General features: G+C 40.2%; 1 protein-coding gene across 3 annotated transcripts; it reads right to left on the bottom strand.

Annotated features, from left to right (window-relative positions):
- Positions 1-925: 925 nt before the first annotated feature.
- On the bottom strand, positions 926-22,258 carry glra2 (glycine receptor, alpha 2). 3 transcript variants are annotated; one of them, XM_089002910.1, is made up of 9 exons: positions 21,956-22,258; positions 21,597-21,718; positions 15,388-15,455; positions 8,930-9,153; positions 8,042-8,124; positions 7,803-7,940; positions 7,199-7,413; positions 3,884-4,033; positions 926-3,141 (listed from the first exon to the last, which is right to left on the bottom strand). In XM_089002910.1, the coding sequence occupies exons 1-9, from the start codon at positions 22,033-22,035 to the stop codon at positions 2,860-2,862; spliced, it is 1,362 nt and encodes a 453-aa protein (XP_088859036.1). In that variant the 5' UTR covers positions 22,036-22,258; the 3' UTR covers positions 926-2,859. The 3 variants fall into 3 exon arrangements, with proteins under 3 accessions (XP_088859036.1, XP_088859035.1, XP_088859037.1); XM_089002909.1 differs by lacking the exon at positions 15,388-15,455 and adding an exon at positions 15,244-15,311; XM_089002911.1 differs by lacking the exon at positions 21,956-22,258 and adding an exon at positions 15,244-15,311 and having other exon boundaries at positions 21,597-21,717.
- Between the last annotated feature and the right edge of the window lie 554 nt (positions 22,259-22,812).

Genomic DNA, 22,812 nt, shown 5'->3' with positions numbered 1-22,812 from the left:
ATATTCAACTGGTTGTACTGTCCTAATTTTCCCACGGTCGTTTATTTTTAATTGCCTGCACACAATAATGTGCATCGTGAATAATGTACAGGCACGACAAACAATTTGCTCTCAATCTCTCTCTGGCCTTCTCAATTGGTTGCTGTTGCCATGGCAACTCGCTTCTCACCTCTCCTTGCTCACAAAGCCCCCCGCCCCCTCCCTCCGTACACCAAAGTTGTTTCAATCCTGAACGCAATTAGCAGCTGAAACTAATTTTTCTTTCAGGCGCTGTCACACGGCGTAATGACTCCACCCTCACTTTACATAATTAAAAAAGTCTGTTTTGCAAAGTTGGAATTGATGGGATTTCTACGTTAGGATTAATGCTATTGATTAGTATACAATTTCTGTCGTTTTGGGCCGGTGTGACTGACGCAGGCTTGAATATTGCATTGCATTAAATACTGTCGTTCCAAAGAGTTAATCGGGCCCTATGAATAGCTGCGACTCACCTGTCTCCTTATGTCTTATGTATGATGTAAAATCATTACTTTTCAGACAAGCGCATCTCATACACTATTTATGCCCTTTTACACCTAATGGGCATTCTATTGTTTTTGCAGCCAGACACTGGGCATTTTCCATTCCGATCATACTTGAGCCAGCACAATAGGTGAAGGTCCATTATTATGCATTGGAGGAAACCCACCGTCAGATAATATCCACACTACCCCAGGCCACGCAGTCATCCATAGCTCGCGTCATCACCTCGGTTAGATGAGAGTTTTTATCCAAGCCGCCATCGGGCCAAAGCAGCATTTGTCTGTTATTTTCCGCTTAGATCTAATATGACAGAAAAGCAATATAAAGTGTATCTTTTTTTTCATCATTGTGTAGGTTTGAGCTGACCTTCTATGAGGCGCGAGAAGAATCAAGCAAATATGGTTATGTTTATTGACGTTGAGGCTGATAAATAAACATTTTCAATAGTAGCATTCAAAGAAAGAGTTCCTCGGGTCCATTAGCGGTTCTATAGAATACATGCGAGACAGTTTCAGTATCATCCTTTCCGCCCACCGATGCAGTGAAGAATCATACGTCTCCATTCAACGTGTCAAATGGTACATGGCCATTGCAAGACAAGTATCCAGAAAGGTCATTTCTTTTCAAATAACCAAGCCTCCCCTCACTTATAGTTCATTGGATTAATGCTACAAAAAAAGAGTGGACTATGTTACACACAAAATGTATTTTTAAACTGGAAAATTGTCCGTCGGTATTTCGCTTTTCAAGATTCGAAGTAGAATCGTGGTTCATTGCTGGGATGTTACAACAACTATAATGAGATGTACACATGAATCAAAAAGAGATTTCCTGCCTTATTTGTGATCAGCGGATGAGTATATTATGGTCAGTGTATATATATATACACAGTAAAGTCTCGTTATATCGATATCGGATATATCGATAGTCACGGTTATATCGATACTATTTCTATGCACGCACGGAGAAAATTACATTCAAACAGGGTCGGATATATCGATAGTCCCGGTTATATCGATATTTTTTCGGACTCCCTTGAATATCGATATAACGAGACTTTACTGTATTATTAAATAATACATATAACTTGGTAAAACCCCAATTAATCAGGACATCTTTGAATTATTACAAACGCACATCCATATATAATCCAAATATAACATGACGGCATGTGCTTTTGTATAATACATCTTTCACTTGACACTATATTGTCTTTAAAAGAAGTGGTGTGATGGTAGAGAAATATAAAATAAAATAAGTTCCTCCCGTGGCAGCCTGGAAATGTCACTCAGACGAAGCTACCTGACAATTACAAATGGTATCTTAATTGTACAGACTCCAAGGTAAAGAAGAGTTAGAAAAAAATTTGGTCCACCGTCACCGGAATGCTACTGAACCTTGAGTCCCCTCTCCTCACCGTTTTCCTAAATCAGTAATTGCAGCCGTACCATCTGAACATTCCCTTAAAGGACAACCAACATTCCTTTTTTGTTTCCTAACTGACATCAAAAAAACGTTTTGTAGCATCTAAAATACCCAAAACACGCAGTATGATATTTTTAGTCAAATCCAAAACACCAATAAAAATGACTTAAAGTGTCCAAAATCTGCAAAAAAAATGAACCCGGAAGTCACCAGTTTCAGAAGGTCCCGCCCCCTTGTTTGTAGTGTCACCCCAAGACGTCCTGCCTTGCTGGAGAATCAAAACAATGGCTTCAGATTCGGAGAATATGCTTTCTTGTTACTCATCCAGTTATGAATATGATTCAAATAGTTCTGAAGAGGAAAGCATACAAGAATTTATTCCGTGCCATTTTGAGGTATCTGGGGGCAGGAAATACAGCACCAAAAAGTGGCAGAAAATGGCGACAAAGCTCCATTTCCACAGGCTGATTAATTCCAGACACAGAGCTTTGTCGCCCTCTTCTACCTCTTTTTGGTGCGACACGAAGTTTTCAGACCAAACGAAGTACAGCAAAATGCATTGACGTGATGGAAGGACTGCTACAATGTGTCCTTTTTTTCGGTCAGGGGCGTTCCTTCAGTGACGTAACGTGAGGACTTGTCACCAACTCAAAAACAAGACTTCCGGAATATTCAGCGCAAGTCTTAAAACGTAAAATATAGCTATATGCGGTGGAATCTTTGTAAAATACGCTCTGTAGAAGTCATTTGAAGCCGTTTTACAAATTATGGACACAACTTGTCCGGAGACGTCGGTTGTCCTTTAAGGTTCACGAACCTACGACTTTTTATCCCTGAAAGAACATCTCCTGGCAGTGCTCCTCAATGATCTTATCTCAAGTCTGAGAAACAAGCTGAAGAGCGGAGTCGTTACTTTTTGTCAACGTCCTCGTGCCTGATGATCTTGTAGGTGATCCAGTAAAATACGTTAAAAATGAGGAAGGCCAGAGGGAAGGCAGCTCGAGAGATGGTGTCGATCCTCTTGGCTCGGTCCACAAACTTCTTTTTCTGGTTGTCATTGTCATTGGGCACACACGGTTGAGGGTTTACAGCCGGAGCAGCATTTTTAACAACTGAGCCGTCTTTGCTTGGCAGACACTGGTTCATATTGTAGCCAGTGAAATTAAAGCGTCCGTCACGCATATCTTCATCCTGGAAAACAAAAACAAAAAAAAAATAACAAATGTGGACACATTAAACCTCGGGTGGAATAAGCTACTCAAAGAGGGAGGTTAGGGCAAGATGCACATTTGACTACATTCATATGTTGTACCCCCCCCCCCCCCAAAAAAAGGAATAGAATTGCAAAGACATTTGAGTTTCAGATCAAAAGATATATAGTTTTATTTAAAACAGATCATTTAAAAATAGTTCCACGTTATTTCCAAACGGGGCTTTGAATCAAATAATTGCGAGAAGCTTGCCGGGCCTGACATCATGTCGCCCTTCTTTCAACAGCAAAACTAGAAACAATTTAGTAGTGTACTCCCCCTCTTACCTAAAATGTGAACATTCAACCAATTTGACTCAGAGGACCAAATTTGAAGCAAGTTTCAATTGATTTCTTTGATCAATATCATTTCGACATAGTTGCCACTTCTTTGTATGTACAGGATATGCTAGTGATGCTAGGAGCTAGCTTAAGACGGCCAGAGGGCTATTTCCAAGATCCGTAAAATAGTTTGAGCATAATTGAATGAAATCATAACAATATTGTTGATATTTCCATACACATTATTGTCAGTTTACTTCTTAAATCCTCAATCATTAACAGTAAACAGAATAGAAATCTAAATGTTGTTCAGCAATCTCACTGTTGACAAGGCTTTTCTTATCTTCATCGCCTCAACGTGCCTGCGCAAACATCAGTAAACAAGCAAGGTTGAGAGTCTACCTTGTGATTCTTCCTTTGTCTTCGCCTCAAGCGGAGGAACTCTTTCTGTTGCCTGGAGACGAAATTAACCCCGGCGTATTCGAGCAATGCCGCAAATACAAAAAGCAGGCACACCGCCATCCAGATGTCAATTGCTTTCACGTAGGAGACCTGCGGGCAGTGGGACACATTTTTGAATTACAGCTTCTGCATTTGGTCAGAAGATCGATTACACTTTGGCATAAAAAGAAGTCTAAAATGGCATAATTTTCCAAAATTAATCCAGTGTCTGAAACTCGTGACAAAAAGTTAGCGGACACCGGGGCAAACAACTCTGAAAAGTTGCCTGCCCGGCCATAAAGTTGCCTGCCCCATTTTTCACAACTTAAAACACAATAAGATGACTAACCGCAAAAAAAAAAACATTTTTGCGAAGTATAAAGGATTTTTTTAATTAAGGAAGTACCTACCACCAATGCTCCCTTGCTGAATTTATGGTAAATATCCCTTGCTGAAGATTTTGCTCCAGTTGTCGTTTGTCGTCATGGTGCACAATGAAATGTTTGCGTTGGGTACAGTCACGGTACCGTGACTGTAAAGTGTACTTTAAAGTTTTGAAAGGCGCTTGGAAAGAGGAGTCCACGTGGCTTGTAGATGTTTGGATTGGATTGGATTTGCCTTTATTAGTCTCGCAGTGGAGAAATTTACATTTCACAGCAGCAAAGTTAACAGTTAGCAGTAAGTTGCTTGTAGCTTTTGCTTTATTAAATAAAACAAATGTTTGATTTGAAGTGTTTTTTTTGAGTGTGTTTTTTTTTTTTTTTTTTTCTTGAAGAAGTATAAAGGATTTTTTTAATTAAGGAATTACCTCCAACCTGGGCCGAGACGTTTTGAAAGTTGTGCGCCCGACGTAAAAGTTTTATGCCCCGGGCCTCCGGGCAGACGTTATTTCAAACATCGATTAATCACGTCGGATTTATGTTTCTCTGCTTATGCACTCCTAACTATAGAGAAGTGGTTAGGCCAGTATTGATGTTAGTGTGACAATAAACGCACTGGGAACGACATTAACCGCCTCAGCCATAAACAATCGCTGATTCCATCCTGTCATCATTGTGAGGAAGATGAAAGCTGTACGTCAGCGTCACCTCACTTCTTCCGTGACTGCCGATTTAGAGCGCGGGATGCCACAACTCAGCTTAATCCGACCACTGGAGCGCACCGACTTCCTACTTTCACGAGTGGCGCCTCTCCAAGAGCTCATTTGAAATATTCATCACCGCACGTGTCTTTCATGTTCGAGACCGTCAACGTGTTTGATGAGCTATGCCGCGCTCGTACAAACACAGACTAATCACTTCATGGATCCTCAACGTGTGTCTCCCTCATGCATTTACTACGAGCAACATTGAACAATTTGCAGGCGCATTTAGAAGTGAGATACGCGGAACGCTGCCTTTTAGAATCCCCCGTCTTCAGTGAAATTGGATAAGACTGTGATCTCTCCGCACCGCGCGCCTCACACTTTGCTTGAAAAAGTACAAAAGGAAGAGTTCGTCGAGAGGCAGTTGATAGAAACTACACAGGTAACTGCTGGTGCGCTAGCGATAAAAATGACTTTCTCATTAGCTCCTTTTCCCCCGAAAGTAACTTGCGTTGCGCCCAAAAGCTTCTGTAAAGCAAAACCGCTTTACCAGGGCCGTAACGTGACATCATATTTGTGCTTCAAGAACACAAATTGCCTTTCTTGTAATTTTTTGTTTTCAACAATGTATCTGCTGAGTATTTCTTGACAATCCTCAATTTGTCATATCTCGGTTCGATTACTGAAATGCGCTTTACTTCCTATACATTTTAGACTTCTTTTCAAGATCTTATTACTTGTTTTCAAATCTTTAAATGGCCTCGGTCCTCCTTACCTCTCCAAGCTCATTCACACCTACACCCTACCCGGCGCCTCAGATCTGTTGACCAAACATTATTAGATGTACCAAAAATTAAACAGGCTCAGAGGGGATCGAGCCTTTTCCGTTGCTGCTCCCACTCTCTGGAATGACCTTGCACCGAACATTCGGCAAGCCTCCTCGCTGCCCATCTTTAAAACCCGTCTCAAAACTCACTTGTACTCTTTGGCATTCAACTCTGCATGATTCCGATTTGACCTTAGTTTTACTCCCTGGTGCTTTCTGCTATCTTTGTGACTGCTTTATTTCCTGGGTATAATAGCTGTCCATGTTAAGCGCTTTGTTACAGCTTCAGCTGTTGTTAAAGCACTATATAAATCAATATGTATTGTATTTTATTGTGTTGGATTGTATTGTATTGTAATCCTCGTAATTTTACGAACATTCAACATTTAACTTAATTGTGACCACAAGAGCTTCTGATCCTCGCTGCTGTCAGGTAACATTTCATGGAAGGTCATGCGTAGATTCCCAGTCATTCACGTCAAGATATTCCTGAAAAGTTGAATCATCTACCAATGGTGCAACATGTTATCTGCACCAACTGCACAGCCATCATAATACAGTATACTGTATTGAATTGCACCAATGATCTCTGCTCGATGACATTGTCACACATGGGATTACTGCACAATGGTACCCTTAATTTACAATTTTTTCACCCGTACTAATATACCATGTCTTGGTTAGTCATAGTTGCTTGTTATTGTGATCAATGGTGTAGCCTATACTATCGGAGATAAATTCTTTCGAAGTGTTCTACATACTTCTACTACATCTGATTCTGAGTGAAGGCATTTGGAGTCCTAAGAGTCGATGAAAACATTTTAACTTTCATCCAAGTTGGTGAGAAAGTGGAGCATGAGCCTTTGGAGAACTTATTACATCTTGGAGAGGATCCCAATTTGATCTGGAGAAAGGAGTTTTCCCTTATCGGCAAAAGCCGACAGTGTATTTGGAAGCACCATTAGGAGGCATCACACTGGCAACCACTGGCAGATGTTAAACGTCAAGATATTTTGTTATCTTCACACCTGCAAACCTTCCCAGAGGACGAGTGTGCTTTCATTTTGTCGAAAAGAAGTCTATCGATTAAAAACAAGTTGGGAACTGCAAAAAAAAAATGTACAAGAGGAATAGGCAATTACATGTGATCAGATAATAATCCCTATATATGGTGAAGCAGCATGTGGTTCTTTCACCAACTGTATTCCTATCCGCTACAGGTTTGACAGCAGTTACAGCATTATTCCGAAGACCATGTATACTTCCGCATTTTGTCGGTTTCCTCCTACAAAGACATCATTTGGCGCAACTGCGAGTTTATTACAGGAATATAAAAACTTCCCACAACAAGTGATGCTGCTCTTACTTTTGGAAGCGAAGCTCTCGAGCCGGAACTTTGCGTGGTCATGGTGAGCACAGTGGTAATACCAAGTGCCACTCGAGCAGGGGCGGCATCCATGTTGATCCAAAAGGACACCCACGAGAGGATGACAATGAGGAGGGAGGGGATGTACATCTGGATCAGGTAGTAGCCCATCTGACGCTCCAGATGGAATTTCACCTCGATGCAGGTGAACTTGCCTGTTGGGAAAAGATTGCCAGCCCGGTTCTGATACTACCTGAGCTGTGGTTCATACAGTAGACACTACAGGTGTCAAAGTCAAGGCCCGAGGGCCAAATCTGGCCCGCCACATAATTTTATTCGGAAAGCAAATCAAGCATGTCAAGTGTCATGATGCTTGCTAAAGTCCGAATCAAAATTTAAAATTGTCATATGTAAACCACAATAACAGTCATTATTCTTGACTTTAGATTTGAAAACTAGTTATTCATTAATTTGTTGTGCGTTCTGTATGTGATGTGTAGAGGAGAGGAAACATTCTAACGGTTTACCCGAATTCATAACGGCACTCGAGAGAAACCCTAACTACAATGTGGCTGATTTACAGCAAAATGCGGCATCCTCTTACCCGTATTGTAGTGCTTGGTACAGTACCCCAGCTCCTTCTCCTCCCTCATGATGAACTGAGGCAACGTCAGACCATCTGACACCTGCACGGCGCCGTTCTCCAGCCACTCGAAGATCAAGTCATTCATGGTGTAGCCAACTACCGGGAGGCAAAACCAAAAGTCAATGGTCATCCTTTCCTAAGTCACCTGTAACGTTCATGACACGCTAAGTTGCAAACCAAAGCAAATACTAGCTTACAACTCTCCAGTTGCATTGTACACGTCTGGACATCCATCGGGAAGTTCTTCAGATCCATCGGACAGGACAGTATGAGAGTCAACCTTGAATGACCACGAGAAGGCAAATGAATGGAGACAAACAACAGAAAGCATTGCAATAGTAGTAAAGCGTGGCGCGGTGCTACTTGGGTTCTGGTGTCTCCCGTGCTATGCGCCGGGAGACATCAGCAAGGATTCACTCCAGCGGCTTCCAATCACACTTTCATTACTGCAACTTATTGTCTCGCCGATACATTCGGATACCCACTGGACCCCCTGCCATCTTTCCCTGCCGCGAACAGCGATGGAGGCTAACCAGCTTTCATCTCTTGCGTTGGCCTCCACCTGAGCACCGATCATCCCCGAGCAGATTTCGTAATAGACTGAAACACTTTCAGTTGTGTGTGGAGAAGATTGAATTGGGCTGTTGGTTGATGTGATACTGAAATACCATACCTACTATTTGGCCTTCATTAAAGTCTCCAGTTAGACTCAGAATTCTTTTGGAGACCATGCAAACTGGGCATAAAGTTTAATTTTAGGATTTTTTTTTTCAGCCTTTAACAAATCTCTCTGAGATTACCGTGCAGTAATTCCATTAAAAAAAGTATTATTTTTTAATCTACATGCAGTGAATTTCAGAACGTCAAAGGGGACAATGACAATGAGATCAAATCCCATTTTAAAATGTCTCCCGTCAACCTTTGATATTTAAGAAGAAAAAAATGAGCTAATATCCGTGTTGTATAAATTAGGGTAATAATTTTGCCAACCATGTAAATCAAACTGTACTTTTAATTTACTTTTATGCAAGAAAGAAAGGGTATCAACCACTTGTGTAGGTTACATTTTCTTTGTTGTCTTTCACCTGATACTGTAGAGGACATTGCCATTCTTGAAGATTCTCAGAAGCTTATTGTCCGTGGTTACGTCGTGGAAGTTGGCGCCCTTCTCGTTGGCAAAAAAGAGGTCGGGTTTCCAAATAGAATCCAGCATGGACGGGTCCAGGTCCAGAGAGGAGTCTGGGTATTTGCTGTACGCCAGCCTGGGGTCATTCCACTTCTGCCGCAGGAAGATATTCACTCTGTAATCCTGCAGACATGACAAGCGGCTTTGCATATTTTTTTATGGTGTGGCTATTGGGCTTATGCTGGTAACACAAAGTCAGTCATCTGCATTGTACTTTCATACAATCGCTTCTCTTTTTTTTTTTTTTTTGGGGGGGGGGGGTGTACTGGGAAATTGCAATTAAAAAAACATTGGGTAATATCAAAGACAGCAGTAGTCCCCGCGAAGTGATCGCTGGTGAAGAAAATTGGCCCAGAATAGACATTACAATTTGTCAGCCCGACTGATTTGAATTTGGCGAATATTTCATCCCAAATCAATATCCTTGTTTTCATTTATATTTCAGCCCATCGATTTACCTTGACCAATAGCAGTGTTTGAAATAACGTCTGCCCGGAGGCCCGGGGCGTACAACTTTTACGTCGCGCGTACAACTTTCGAAACGTCTCGGCCCGGGTGGCCAACAACTTCTTCAAGAAAAAAAAAACGATTATTTTCAAATCAAATGTTTGTTTCAAGAAAGCAAAATCTACAACAAACCGCTACAAGCCACATTGACTCCTCTTTCTAAGCGCCTTTCAAAACTCTTAAGTACACTTTACAGTCACGGTATAGTCCGAAGCACGAAACAGGCTTCTGATTGGCTGCCGTGCCGAGTATGCAAATTGCAAAAAGGAACGTTCGTTTGGTAATTTGCATGCACGGCAGAAGCCTGTTTCGTGCTATGGACTATACCGTGACTGTAAAGTGTACTTGAGAATTTTGAAAGGCGCTTAGAAAGAGGAGTCCACGTGGCTATTAGCAGACAACGCAACACAAACATTGCATTGTGCACCATGACGACAAACGACAACTGGAGCAAAATCATCAGCAAGGGTTATTTACCATGTATTAAGCAGTGGAGCATTTGCTTTAATTAAAAAAAAATCCTTTATACTTCACAACAATGTTTTTTTTTTTTTTTGCGATTAGTCGTCTTATTGTGTTTCAAGTTGTGAAAAATGGGGCAGGCAACTTTTCAGAGTTGTCTCCCCTGGTGTCCGCTAACTTTTTGTTATGAGTTTCAGACACTGCCAATAGCAGCCGAAATCTCTTTACAAAGCAAAATCTGCCTACACGTGTACCCTGAATCACCTCGAATATCCCATATCAGATACTGGATACAGGATTTTTTGTTTGACTGAAAATGCAATACCATTTCGATTTGGATGATCAATTTGAAATTTGTAGCCCAAAACAGTGCTTGAAGGAGCAATATTCCGACCTGACTTAAATATACCTTTTGTAGTACCTTAAAGTTAAAAAAATTACACTGGTGCTTTGACATGGAGCTAGTATGTTTTACGCTTACTTCGTCGAGAGAGTATCCGCGCCAATCCATAAGGTTCTCTCTCTCTTTTTTTTAATTTAAAAATGTATTCCGATCTTCAAGAAATCAATAGGGTTCCTGCCTTGACATGAAAAATTATAGTTCCAGTTAAATGTTTTCAAGTTCACCATTCCCCCGCCTCCCGTCAAAAAAAGTAATTTAGTCTGACATTTGATATTAGCTTCCACCACCATATTATGTCGTAAATCCTCCAACCTCAATTCCTTTTCTTTCACTGTTTATTGACATCATTTGCCTGAAGGTTGAAAGTTCAGTTTCAATTCTGCCCAGCAGAGCAGAGAAAACAACAACGGGCAGCTTTTGATCAGATCAAATTCAAACTACTCCTGCCGTCTGGGACCATGGGTTCTTCAAAAATCAATAGTCTCATTGTTTTGCCACAGTGGGAATCACGACTAAAAGTTCAATTCCGTGAAATACGACTCTGCTCCGTGTGTTTATCAATCTGACATTTAACCTCAGCTGGCGAGGTCAAACTCCGAGAAATATAAGCAGTTGGTTTCATCGATAAATCTCATCTCTTTGATAATGTCTCGTAGTCTTGTTTTGATACAGAAGGAGGAACATGGCTGGCAGGGAATTAGCTAAAATAACTGAAAAGAGTGCCTCAAAGGGCATCGAGAATGTAGTGTCGTAGGATAATTGACAAAAGGCACATTTGTATGCTCATGCACCATTCTGATTTTAATTGTTGGAATAAAAGCTTTTTTTCTTACATATACAGTGAGACCTCAACTTACAAACACCTTATCTTACAAACTTTTGTCTTACAAACGTCAAATTTATGAAAATTAAACCTTATAATAAGCACTATTTTCATAATACACACCCACCACGGCTGGCGGAGTGATCTTCGGCGGAAGCACACGACCGAACAGCACCAGAGGTTAAGTTACCAACAGTCCTTATGGAAGGTGACTCTCCTTCCATAAGCCATCAACGACCATCAAAAAGGTAAATAAAACTTTATTTTACAGCAGTTTATTTCTTTAATTACAGTCGTCATGTAATGCGCCTCTCTTTCCAAACAGCAATTCCCTTTGACCTTCGACCTCCAACGCCATTCCATCAAGCCATAAATGACCATCACAAATGTAAATAAAGTGACTTTATGATACAATGCAGTGTATTTCTTTCATTACAAGACAATAGCACATTTATTATACATAGAATAAGGTATGTTGTGTGTAGTTTTTTAGGCTTATTTAGTTGAAAAGTATATTTTATGGAAACCCGGGAACAGATTATTCCCATTTTAATGGTTTCCTATGGGAATTTTTTTTTGAGATACACACTTTTCGCCTTACACACTCTGTCTGGGAACCAATTAAATTCATAAGTTGAGGTCTCACTTTATAGATAGTGTTGCCACAGATTATTGACGGACTAACAGCGCATTTCTGATAACGTGTGGTACGCCGTCACTGCCTGAAAGGAAGCCCATTGCCTCTTGCAAATATGTCGCACTCTTGGTCTGACCTTGAGAAATGATGCATCATCGTGTAAACGACGGTTAAAACGGAAAATGGTCAGACTTTTCCGACCTGATGTTTGATTTCAATTTGCGCAAGATAAGCTTTCTTGCTAACATTGAAATGTGGAAAGTTATCCAATTTCACTTCATTGCTCTAAAAGTATAAAACATATTTTATTTTTGCTCACCTGTCATTACAAGGACAAAGTTCAGTCTTCTGTCATTTTTTTTTGCACATGCAATATTTTGTTGTTTTTATTTGCAACCCCCCTAACACATTCCATTTTGCTGCAGTAGATTGCAAATTTGCATGCATACATTTGTTACCATCCACAAACCTTTATTTATAGAAGTTTAACTTGAACTCAAAAGGTTCAGATTTAATAGTAAGTAAACTTGGGAGACAAAATCATCATAATTTGAGTGTCAATGTGATTATGGTGGCATTTATGTTGTTCCATTCGGGTTTTCTAATATAAAATACTGTTTGTACATTCGCTGAAATGTTGGTAAACACTGTTTTGGGCTACGACTTGGAAGATAAATAAAAAGGAGCACATACGAGCTGATTTTTAAACAGCCAATTTGTGTTTTATGTCATTCAAATTCAGTCTTGCTGCAAAAAAACCATACTACCACTACTACTGTACAACTACTTTTACTACTACTAATACTACTACTACTAGTACTACTACTACTACTACTACTACTACTACTACTACTCCTACTACTATTAATAATAATAATGATTATAATCCTTTTCTCATCATTCGTATTCGTCACTTCACGGGAGACTACTACAATTGTTAAAATCAAATAACTCAAATACAGAAAAACAATCTCGCATGCTCACAACACAGATCCAAAAAGTTGCAATCAATCGAAAAATTAAAACACAACAAGTGATACATTGTAAATAAACAAGTGAAAATGAATCTGCGTCATCCAGTCGTCCCTGTCTTATATTTTAATATGTTGCCTTTTATGAAAAAAATGGTCGCGTTCCAATTTGCGGCAACTTTTCTCATTAAGCGCAATCGTGTAGGAGCCAAAATAGAAAGCAAATGATATGTTTATTAGATGCGGAACGTGAGAGAGCAGCAAAGCACGGAGCAATGGGAAGCATGTGTCGCCGCAATGACAAGCTCTTATGTTGTTTGACATTTCATCAGCGTGTTGGCGCCTCGTGAGCCCTCGCGCCCATGTCGAAATCCGAGTAATCGCCTGCCTGGGCCCGAATTAACATCCTCCATTCACGATCTAAGTGGTGATTAGCAGCCATTATGAAGCTTTTGGTGGGGTGCTGCCGTGCTCCGTTTTTTTCTTCTTTTTTTGTATTTTGATCCCGTTAGCAGCAGCTACATTTTAGCATATCAGCGCTTGTAGAAGCTCCAGCTGCCACACGCTGTGATTAGCTGGACTTGTGGAGATTTACCAGCTGGGGTTTACAGAATGAATTATTATCTTAGATTAATGAGAGAAAAAAGAAGGGAATTATGTTTGCGGAAAGCAAAATGTGTCATTAATATTCGCTGCATGATCCTCCAACAGGCTCTTTTGATTGGAAAAAAAGTGAAGTCTAAGTCTACAGTCTAAGTCTACAGTTTCTCTCAGAAAAATGATGCAAATAGAAAGTTGCATATTTCCCCATTGTGGGACTATTAATGCTTTCTGATTCAGGATCAGTTCTTGTCATTTAGTAGCATGGCTTGCCATTTTGTGTCCCACATTCTCCTCACTTTTGCCACGGCCGGGTTGGAGCTTGCTGAACCGAGATGTTGTGTGTTTTAATGGTTCGTTGAGAAGAAAGAAAAAGCAATGGCAAATTTCTTGGACGGTCAGGGAACTGCATTTGTTCGTGTTCAGTTCCTATTTCTTGTGATAACTGGATAGGTTTTTTTTTAATCAAGGTTTGCAAAAAAAAAAAAAAAAATTGTGCACGTTAATCCTTGGATTAACTGCTGATATTTCTCTCGATCACATTTTTGTTCATTTGGTGAGAGATGATATATCAGTACCTTGAGATACCAGTGACTCAATTTGAATGTTTTTTTGATGTCAAACCATTATTCTGACATGTTTCTTCCTTTAAAGGACAACCAACACCATTTTTTTGTTTCCTCACATCAGAAAAACGTTTTATAGCATCTAAAAGTTATGAATATGATTCAAATAGTCCTGAAGAGGAAAACATAAATGTTTGCAATCGATTAAAGGAGTCCTCCAATATCAATTCGAGCCGTCAATGACAGCAATGTAGCGTCCCAGAAAATGCACAAGATGGCGCCCAAGCTCCGTCGGAAACGGGCTGATTTGTCTGCTGGGAATTTGTGTCAGCGAATATCAAATAGTAGTCTTGGTGCAACACACGATTCACCATCGTGTTATTTATGTGTTTTCCTTCTAATTTCGCTATCAACACGAAGTTTTCAGACCAAAGTACCGCAAAATGCATTGTGTGTCGCTTTCTCTGTCAGGGGCGTTCCAAATGTGACATCACGTCAGGTATCGTCATCAACTCGAAAACAGGACTTCCTGAATATTCAGCGCGAGTCTTAAAATGTAAAATATAGCTATATGCAGTGTAATCTTTTTAAAATACGCTCAGTAGAAGTCATTTTACAAATTATGGACACAACTTGTCCGGAGGCGTCGGTTGTCCTTGAAATTATGAGTAAAAAATTGAAATACTCTACTTATTAGCCAAATAACAGAACCCAAATGACTTTACAACAAGCATTGCCTTGTCATAGAGCAAACTATGCTTCAAAAAGTTTAATGCCATTTACAGTTGATGTTTACTGCCAACCGAAACAAATAGAACTACACGTTCACTTAAAACAATCAGCAACGTGAAATGCTGTAGATAGGCTAACCAATGCATGATTATAACCCTTGAGGCGACAGTTATTCAAACACAAACGGTTGAGCAACACATGCAGAAAGACAATGTCTGGTATATATTCTTTATCCTTTGCCTAAAATAATTCATATTAAATAGAATAGGCTACTTGAGTCAATTGTGAAAACCGCATGTGTGTTTGGTGTGTATTAATTGCCCTTGATTGGGCCATGGCGCACACACAAATTCTCAATGGGGAAAGATGACTAAAGATTTTGAATTTGCTGTTATTACACTTGTATCTCAAGGCACCACTCAATTATTGTGTTTTGTGAAAAGATGATTAAAATAATATGTATTTTTAAAAAGGTAACAAATTCACTCCGTATTTTCGACCCCTCAACTCACCATAGTAGTTTCAGCTATAGAACCAAAGCTGTTGATAAATATGTTGCAGGTAACGTTAACGGGCGGACCTGCAGGTTGAGGGACACATAACACATTCACTCACACTTGTGCACAGTCGAGCAGCCGCAATGCCGGAGAACTCACCATGGTTGTCTCCGTGACCGAGCCGAAGCTGTTGATAAAAATATTGCATGTAACGTTTACGGGGACACCTGTGGAACGGAATGACAATGACACGCCTTAAACACGTTGATTAGGCCGTGCCAATGAAGGATGAGCGTGCTTGTTTTCAACCATTAGGGACACCATACAATGCAATTCCATCACTCCCAACCACCTTTGACAGAAAAACCATGTAAACTAGTCAAATCAGAGAAGTGTTTTGGTTTTGGAGGTTAGCTTTATGCTAACATGAAGGCAGATAAGATGAAGTCCAGCAACCTACTGGCATTAGTTGCCCCTCACTTAAAAACTTGAGGATCTCCATTCACATCACAGTTATCTGGATCAATTATGACAAGTTAGGTTGCGAGCTTTCTCATCCTAGAGTTCATCGTTGTCAGCTCTCAGTGTGTACGCCTCACACAGAGAAAGGCTGAAATAGCAAGTAAAGGCCTTTATTTATGTATATTTATTTATTTTTAGTTGGCAGCTAGCATCTTGACAGGCGGCTTTAGAGCTATTTGTTGTGGCATGCTAAAGCTCTGCTGTGATGTTACAATATATTTTAGCCAATGGAGGCTTTAAAGGACAACCGACACCATTTTTTTGTTTCCTAACTGACATCAGAAAATAAGTTTTATAGCATCTAAAATAGCCCAAAACATGCAGGCTGATATTTTTAGTCAAATGCAAAACACACATCCACACACGCCTCCAGACACAACTTGTCTGGTGGCGTCGGTTGTCCTTGAATATAGCAATATCGGTTATATTAACACATTCACTGCCATTCACAAATTTATTTGTGAATTGAAAATATGACGTAGAGTGCAATTCCTGAATTAGTTCCGGTTTTGTTTTTTGCTTGCTTGGGTGCCAATACAGCACCAGCCAGATCTCTGCCAATGTTTTCCCCTTCCACAAGGGGGCAGCATTTACCTTTTTTTTCCCATGTCAACGCTTTGTTCCAGCTCAAGCTGTTGTTAAAGCGCTGTATTTTGGACAGTCGCCCTCATTTCAAGCTCATAACGCCAGACCCATATAGGTTAGGATATAACTTTTTTTCTAATGAAAAATGAGAGTCTGTGGTTTCTTACGCTGCATTAAATGTTTATGTAGTCCTAAAACTTAATATTCTGTGGGTGCTGGAATTTGAGTGACAATGACAAAAACCCTGGCATTGGAGTGGACACATTTTTGCACGCCTGGCATTGAATGAGTTTAAATACCTAAACATCGTGATGCGTTGGCTGGAAGAATCCATTATTCATTTAGGGATGGTTTTATAAATGCCAACAGAGCATTTGAGAGCGGAGACAATGGCTTGATTTTAAACAATTTTTATTACTCATTTTATGTGCTTGGTAACTTTTTTTGTATAACTTTCAAATTTGGCATGGTTGTTAACACTTCTTCTCTGTGACATGTTGAACTGAATGATCTTTATTTTCTCTCTGCAGGGTAATTTTGGGGGCGGTATAGATGATCTCAGTGTGTCCCACATCTCAGTTCATAGTGAATGAAATGGCATTTAGAGTGCTCGTGAAGAAGTCGGGTGGTTACAATCAAACCTAACCAATCCCAATCAAAACAGCTCTCAGAGTGGATTTCATGAGATGTGCACAGGTGTTCCGAATGTTTTGGCCTGGGAGTGGACATGCTTAAATGGACATTTTTTAATGTGCAAAAGTGCTCATAAATAATGCAAATACTCTGAATGTCCTAATTTCTTTCATAACTCCCAAATGAAGTCCGTTTGACATGATTTTCCCCTCACTCTCATCTGAGCTCCAAAACGCTTTCTTTCCAGTCTCCTCCATCCCCAATCAGATCATTTTCTAGCATTGCTCTTACGAGCACTGAAGTAAAAGTCTCCAAGCCAAGCTTGACAGACTTTGCCATTTCAGGTCCCGGCAAAACTTCCGACAGGCGCCAAAGTGAGGTTGTCAGCCTTCGCTGTTGCCCTTTTCCCCGCACGTTCCCCATCAATATTGCATCACACTGTGTATTAATATTTGCCTCGCTTTGTTGTCAGCTGACTAAGACTTAACGGGGCGAGCAGGAAAATAAAAGCAGCTCACAACAATGTCAGCAAAAGAAAATCTAGGTCATCCTTCAACAATGCAACACACTTGTCAAGGTGTGACAAGCGCAGAGTGGAAATTGCTTTATATGGAAAATGTGTGTTTTTGATTCAACTGCAAATATTTGATGATAATGGCGGCAGAGCCACACTTTAGATGCAAAAAAGCTAGATTTTATTTATTTATGTATTTATTTGTTGTTTGTCTATTTATTTATGTATCTATTTACCTAGATGTTTAGTTATTTATTTATCTACCTATTTATGTGTGTATCTATTTACCTAGATATTTACCTATGTATTTGTTTATTTATATAGTGTCAAAAATTTGCCCCATTCTGATTTCCGTGTTCTTTGCATATTTATTATACACAAATGTTAATGTCAAATGTTAATATCACACAGAGACAGGAATTCAAAAAAAGTCGTTTTGAAAGGCTAATTTAATTTAGACACACACACACACACACACACACACGCAGGCACACACACACACACACACACACACACACACACATTCCTGTTTCAATGGTTTTGTGAGGTCCGGATAACTCCAGATAAGGAATGAGGACCACCGTTGCTGATAAGTTTAGAGAACTTGTGTTACATTTGAACACTAATTGTCACCCCATTTCCCACTTCAACTTTTTTAAAAACAAACAAATAAAAAGTGGACTTGAATCTCAAATAACAGCAGGAGGGAGGTTTCTGAATGGTTACATTCAAAGTCCTCAAACCTGTAGTGAATTTGGTTAAAATATCGTTTAACTTTTTGTGGTATGAACTTTTTCCTCTCATTGACCACGCACACACACACACGAACACACACAGTGAGTAAAACGTGTGTGTATCCAAGTAAAATGAAAATACACAAAAAAAATTCATTTTGGGTGAATTTGTGAGGACCTCTTTGAAACAGATGCATATATAGACCCTCTAGAAGCCTTTAGAATGAAAACCTTGTGAGGAACGGCCAAAAGGTCCTCACTCGTCAAAAATGTCCTCACTACGTATGGTATAAGATGCTAGTGGTCCTCACAAGACTAGTCACACAAACACACACACATACACGGGTAAATGCTATTTGAGATGAGTTGTAGTGTTGTGTATCTGCCTTTAAGGGGTGTGACCTTGTGATTATCTGAGTATGTGTTGTGGCCAACTGTAGCTTCTTGAAAGTATTGTTTTTATTTTGTATTTGGCTGTTTGTTCAGAGTTGAATGCATGGGTGACTTTCAACTGTACCACAGCCCATAATTCAAATTATGGCTTGCAGCACTAAGCAAAAAAAAAAATATATATAATAATCATAAAAATAACAAATAATAAAATAAACATTAAAACATCGAGAACATTTTAATGGTGTGAAAATAACAACATCCTATTTTTAAAGTTCAAAATGCCTTCATGTTTCTAAAGTATTCCTTTTTTAATGTGGTTAAGGTACTTATTCATACTGACAGATGGGTAGTAGGTAAAAACACACACACACACACACACACACATACACACACACACCTTCCTGTATACTCAATCTCTTGGTGCTCCATTTGACTCCAATTAAAAAACTAGTGGAAGACCCTCCCAAAATACATCTGGTGTGAAAAGAACAAAATCCTATTTTAAAGTTTAAAAAGCCCTAATGTTTCTAAAGTATTCTTTTTTAATGTGGTTAAGGTACTTATTCATACTGACAGATGGGTAGTAGGCAAACACACACACACACCTTCCTGTATACTCAATCTCTTGGTGCTCCATTTGACTCCAATTAAAAGCGAGTGGAAGATCCTCCCAAAATACATCTGGACTAATCCCTGCCCACCAGACCCATCTGGTAGGAAGCCGGTACCCTCCTTATGTTTCAAATGACAGCTGCTGTTTGTGTCTCGGCAGCATCTCACCACCACAAAACGAAAAGCCTGCAGCCTTGCCATGGGGGCATCATCCATCACTTGGACCTGCCAGGGTGACACCAGCCCCCCTGACTGCTTGTAGCGAGCGTTCATCAACACCACCCTGCGGACTCTGGTATTTACACACCTCCTTTCATTTGTTAGTCATGCATTTGTGCACATGATGGTGGGATGTTTGGTGGAAGTAAAAACATGCAGCGTTAGGGTGACAGGTTAGAGCCACTTCATTAGGGTACACGTGTTGGAATTTACAAACACAATAATACAGAGATTTGTTTGATACTGCCATTGTTATTATTGTGGTGTGATTTGTTCCCTCTGACACAATCAGTAAAGGTGAATATGGTCTACAAAGAAGCCTTTCGATATTGTTAACATTGTCAACAGTAACTTGTGGGTTGCAGCAATGATATTACTGTTGGTGATCAAAGTAATTTGGCACTGGGATTAAAGATTTATTTAAAGGACAACCGACGTCACTTTTTTGTTTCTTAACTGACATCAGAAAAACATTTTATAGCATCTAAAATACCCAAAACACGCAGTATGATATTTTTATTCAAATGCAAAATACCAATAAAAATGACTTAAAGTGTCCAAATCTGCAAAAAAAAATTGAGCTGCGAATTGGGCATTTTCAGTAAGCCCACCCCCAGTTCGTGACATCACGCCAAGACATCTTGCCTTGCTAGAGAATCAAAACAATGGCTTCAGATTTGGAGAATATGCTTTCTTGTTACACATCCAGTGATGAATATGATTCAAATAGTTCTGAAGAGGAAAGCATACATGTTTGCAATCGATTAAAGAATTTATTCCGTGCCATTATGAGGCAACATTGAGGGGAAATATCTCACCGAAAAAGAGGCACAAAATGGCGACCTCCTGTGGGCACCTCCGTTTCCACAGGCTGATAAATTCCTGATATCGAGCTTGGACGCCCTCTTCTGGCGGCTTTTGGGTGCAACACGAGATCCCCAGACCAAACAAGTTCAGCAAAATACATTGACGTGATGGAAGGACCGCTACAATATGTCTTTTTTTTCGGTCAGGGGCGTTCCTTTAGTGACGTCACGTACGGACTCGTCACCAACTCAAAAACAAGACTTCCGGAATATTCAGCGCGAGTCTTAAAACGTAAAATATAGCTATATGCGGTGGAATCTTATTAAAATACACTCATTAGAAGTCATTTGAAGCCATTTTACAAATTATGGACACAACTTGTCCAGAGACGTCGGTTGTCCTTTACATTAAGGGTAAATTCAAGATACTGTCTTTCTCGTAACTCACCCATTGTTAACTCATTCACTGCCATTCCCAAATTTATTCGCGAATTGAAAATATGACGTCGAGCGCCATTCCCAAAGTTATTCGGGTTTTGTTTTTTCATGCTTGACTGCCAATAAAGTGGCCTATGGCAATGTTTTTTCTTTCCATAAGGGGGCAGCATTTGCCATTTTTCCATGTTAGCGCTTTGTTCCAGCTTCAGCTGTTGTTAAAGCGCTATAAACTAATATGTATGTATTGCATAGTATTTTGGACAGCCACCCTCATTTCAAGCTCTATAACTCCAGACAAATATAATTTAGTATTTAACTCGTTTTTTGTAATGAAAGAGGAGAGTCTAAGGATTCTAACGCTGCATTGAATGTTTATATAGTCCTAAATCTCAATCTTCCGTGGGTTCTGGAATTCAAGTGACAATGACAAAAACCCTGTCACTGGAGTTAATGTGTATCCACAAAGCACACTTACATTGACTTTTTTTTAGTTACGTGAAATAAAGGAAACTGTCTGGTTTAATGATGAAATGACATCAAAGACCTCTTGGGGAGACTTTCTGGACACATAGCTTATTTTGCATTTGAGAGTGGATTCTTGAGTTTTTTCAAAATATATTTTCGTTTCCTGAACTTACAAAGTCACCACTGCAACCCAGACAACCATATTGATAAAGATTCCGTTGCTATCTTATATATCTCACATTGTCAATAGAACTTGAGTATGGAGGAAGTGTTTTAGTGTTGAATTGGGTAACTATGCCTCATATAATTGGCCACAGTGTCCATAATTGAATCCCAAGTCCAGTGCCTAGCTATCTCCGATAACAATCAATCACTCTAAGGATGCTTAATTGCTCCTTAGTGGTGTTGAATTAATTATAGTAAAGGAATCCAGAGGTGAAAACAAACCTTTAAAATTGGGTCGTATTCGCGCGTCGTAGCCTGATGTTCGACCCATGAGCGAGTCCAGGAAGTCTGACGGAGACATGTTGGACGAGGACCGGGGATCGTGCTCCTTGGCGTCCACGAGGCTGGTAAAAAGGGCAGCAGTCAAAAACACGGCGAGTGTCAGGTGGGTGGGACCGTGTGTTAAAACGCATTACGCGCTGTGTGGTTTCTTTACGCGCGGATTTAAGAGAAACGGACGTGACTCATCACGTCGCGCTTTGTGTTGAAATTAAAAGTGAAATCGTTGTCATACGTCGGGTAGGAAAAAAAAAAAAGTCTACAAGTGTGTTAAACTTGCGTGAACGCACACAGCAGCCTACCTGAAGTTGAAGAGTAAAGCTCCCCAAATTATCAGCAAGGAGGGACGCATTCCGGGCGCTGTCTTTTTTACTTCTTCCATCTGTCAGTGCTCACCCAAAAAGCGCTCTCCGCTTGTTTGGCCAATCTTTCGCGTTGCGCATTCCACTGCATACTTTAGTTGCAGACAACTCTTCCAAAAAAAAAGTAAACAAAAAAAAAAACTGACAAAAATGATCGCGAGAAATGATTGAGTTGGGGGCAAAAAACTACACAAAAAATTACAAACAAAACATTTTACTCCCAAGGAGAAGCGGGAGTCACGCTGGGGAAGCACTGGCTGTGGAAGAATGACTGAGAAACGCCTTTCTCTCCTTTGGAGGTTTTTTCCCCATTACGCGCACGCGCACATGTGGCAGACGTGCGTTGGGTTCCAATCTAAGGAGCACAGGACATACTACAGTGTTCAGTAAAATGTGATGTAACAAAGGTGTATCTATTTTGGACTCATGCATTCTGATGTTTTGACAATTTTGCACATTTTTAGGTATACTTTACCAGATTTTGCAAAACATTCTATGAGTGGGTGCGCGTGTGTGCGCAGAGCACCTGTTTCATCGCCACAGCCGATACATGCTGTCAGCAAAGGGTCCTCCAGTCAGTGAGACGCTGGATGGAGAGTATTTGGTGGCCTGGTTACCGTGGAAACCGATTCTCAGACATATGATTAGAGATGCCGCAAAGGTTGGTCTCTTCGAGACGAGACGAGATGAGATGTGAGTGACAGACAGGGAGGTGGAGATCCTGCTCGGAACGTCACGAGCGGGAGGTGTCTCGTGTCAGCACCCCAGGATTCACAGTTCCCATTGAGATCAATTAG

The sequence above is a fragment of the Hippocampus bargibanti genome, linkage group LG08, assembly GCF_051943395.1.
Source record: "Hippocampus bargibanti isolate YZ-2025 linkage group LG08, ASM5194339v1, whole genome shotgun sequence".
NCBI classification, from domain to species: Eukaryota; Metazoa; Chordata; class Actinopteri; order Syngnathiformes; family Syngnathidae; genus Hippocampus; species Hippocampus bargibanti.
The sequence above is the reverse complement of the archived record's forward strand: the minus strand, read 5'-3'. Positions and strand labels throughout refer to the sequence as shown.

What these genes read in the sequence shown, in the direction of transcription:
- glra2 (XM_089002910.1), bottom strand. Translation starts at nt 22,035, where the DNA reads ATGGAAGAAGTAAAAAAGACAGCGCCCGGAATGCGTCCCTCCTTGCTG. An exon ending in GCTTTACTCTTCAACTTCAG is followed by an intron (nt 21,719 to 21,955) that starts GTAGGCTGCTGT and finishes CCTTTTTACCAG; the next exon opens with CCTCGTGGACGCCAAGGAGC. An exon ending in AATACGACCCAATTTTAAAG is followed by an intron (nt 15,456 to 21,596) that starts GTTTGTTTTCAC and finishes TCCGTTCCACAG; the next exon opens with GTGTCCCCGTAAACGTTACA.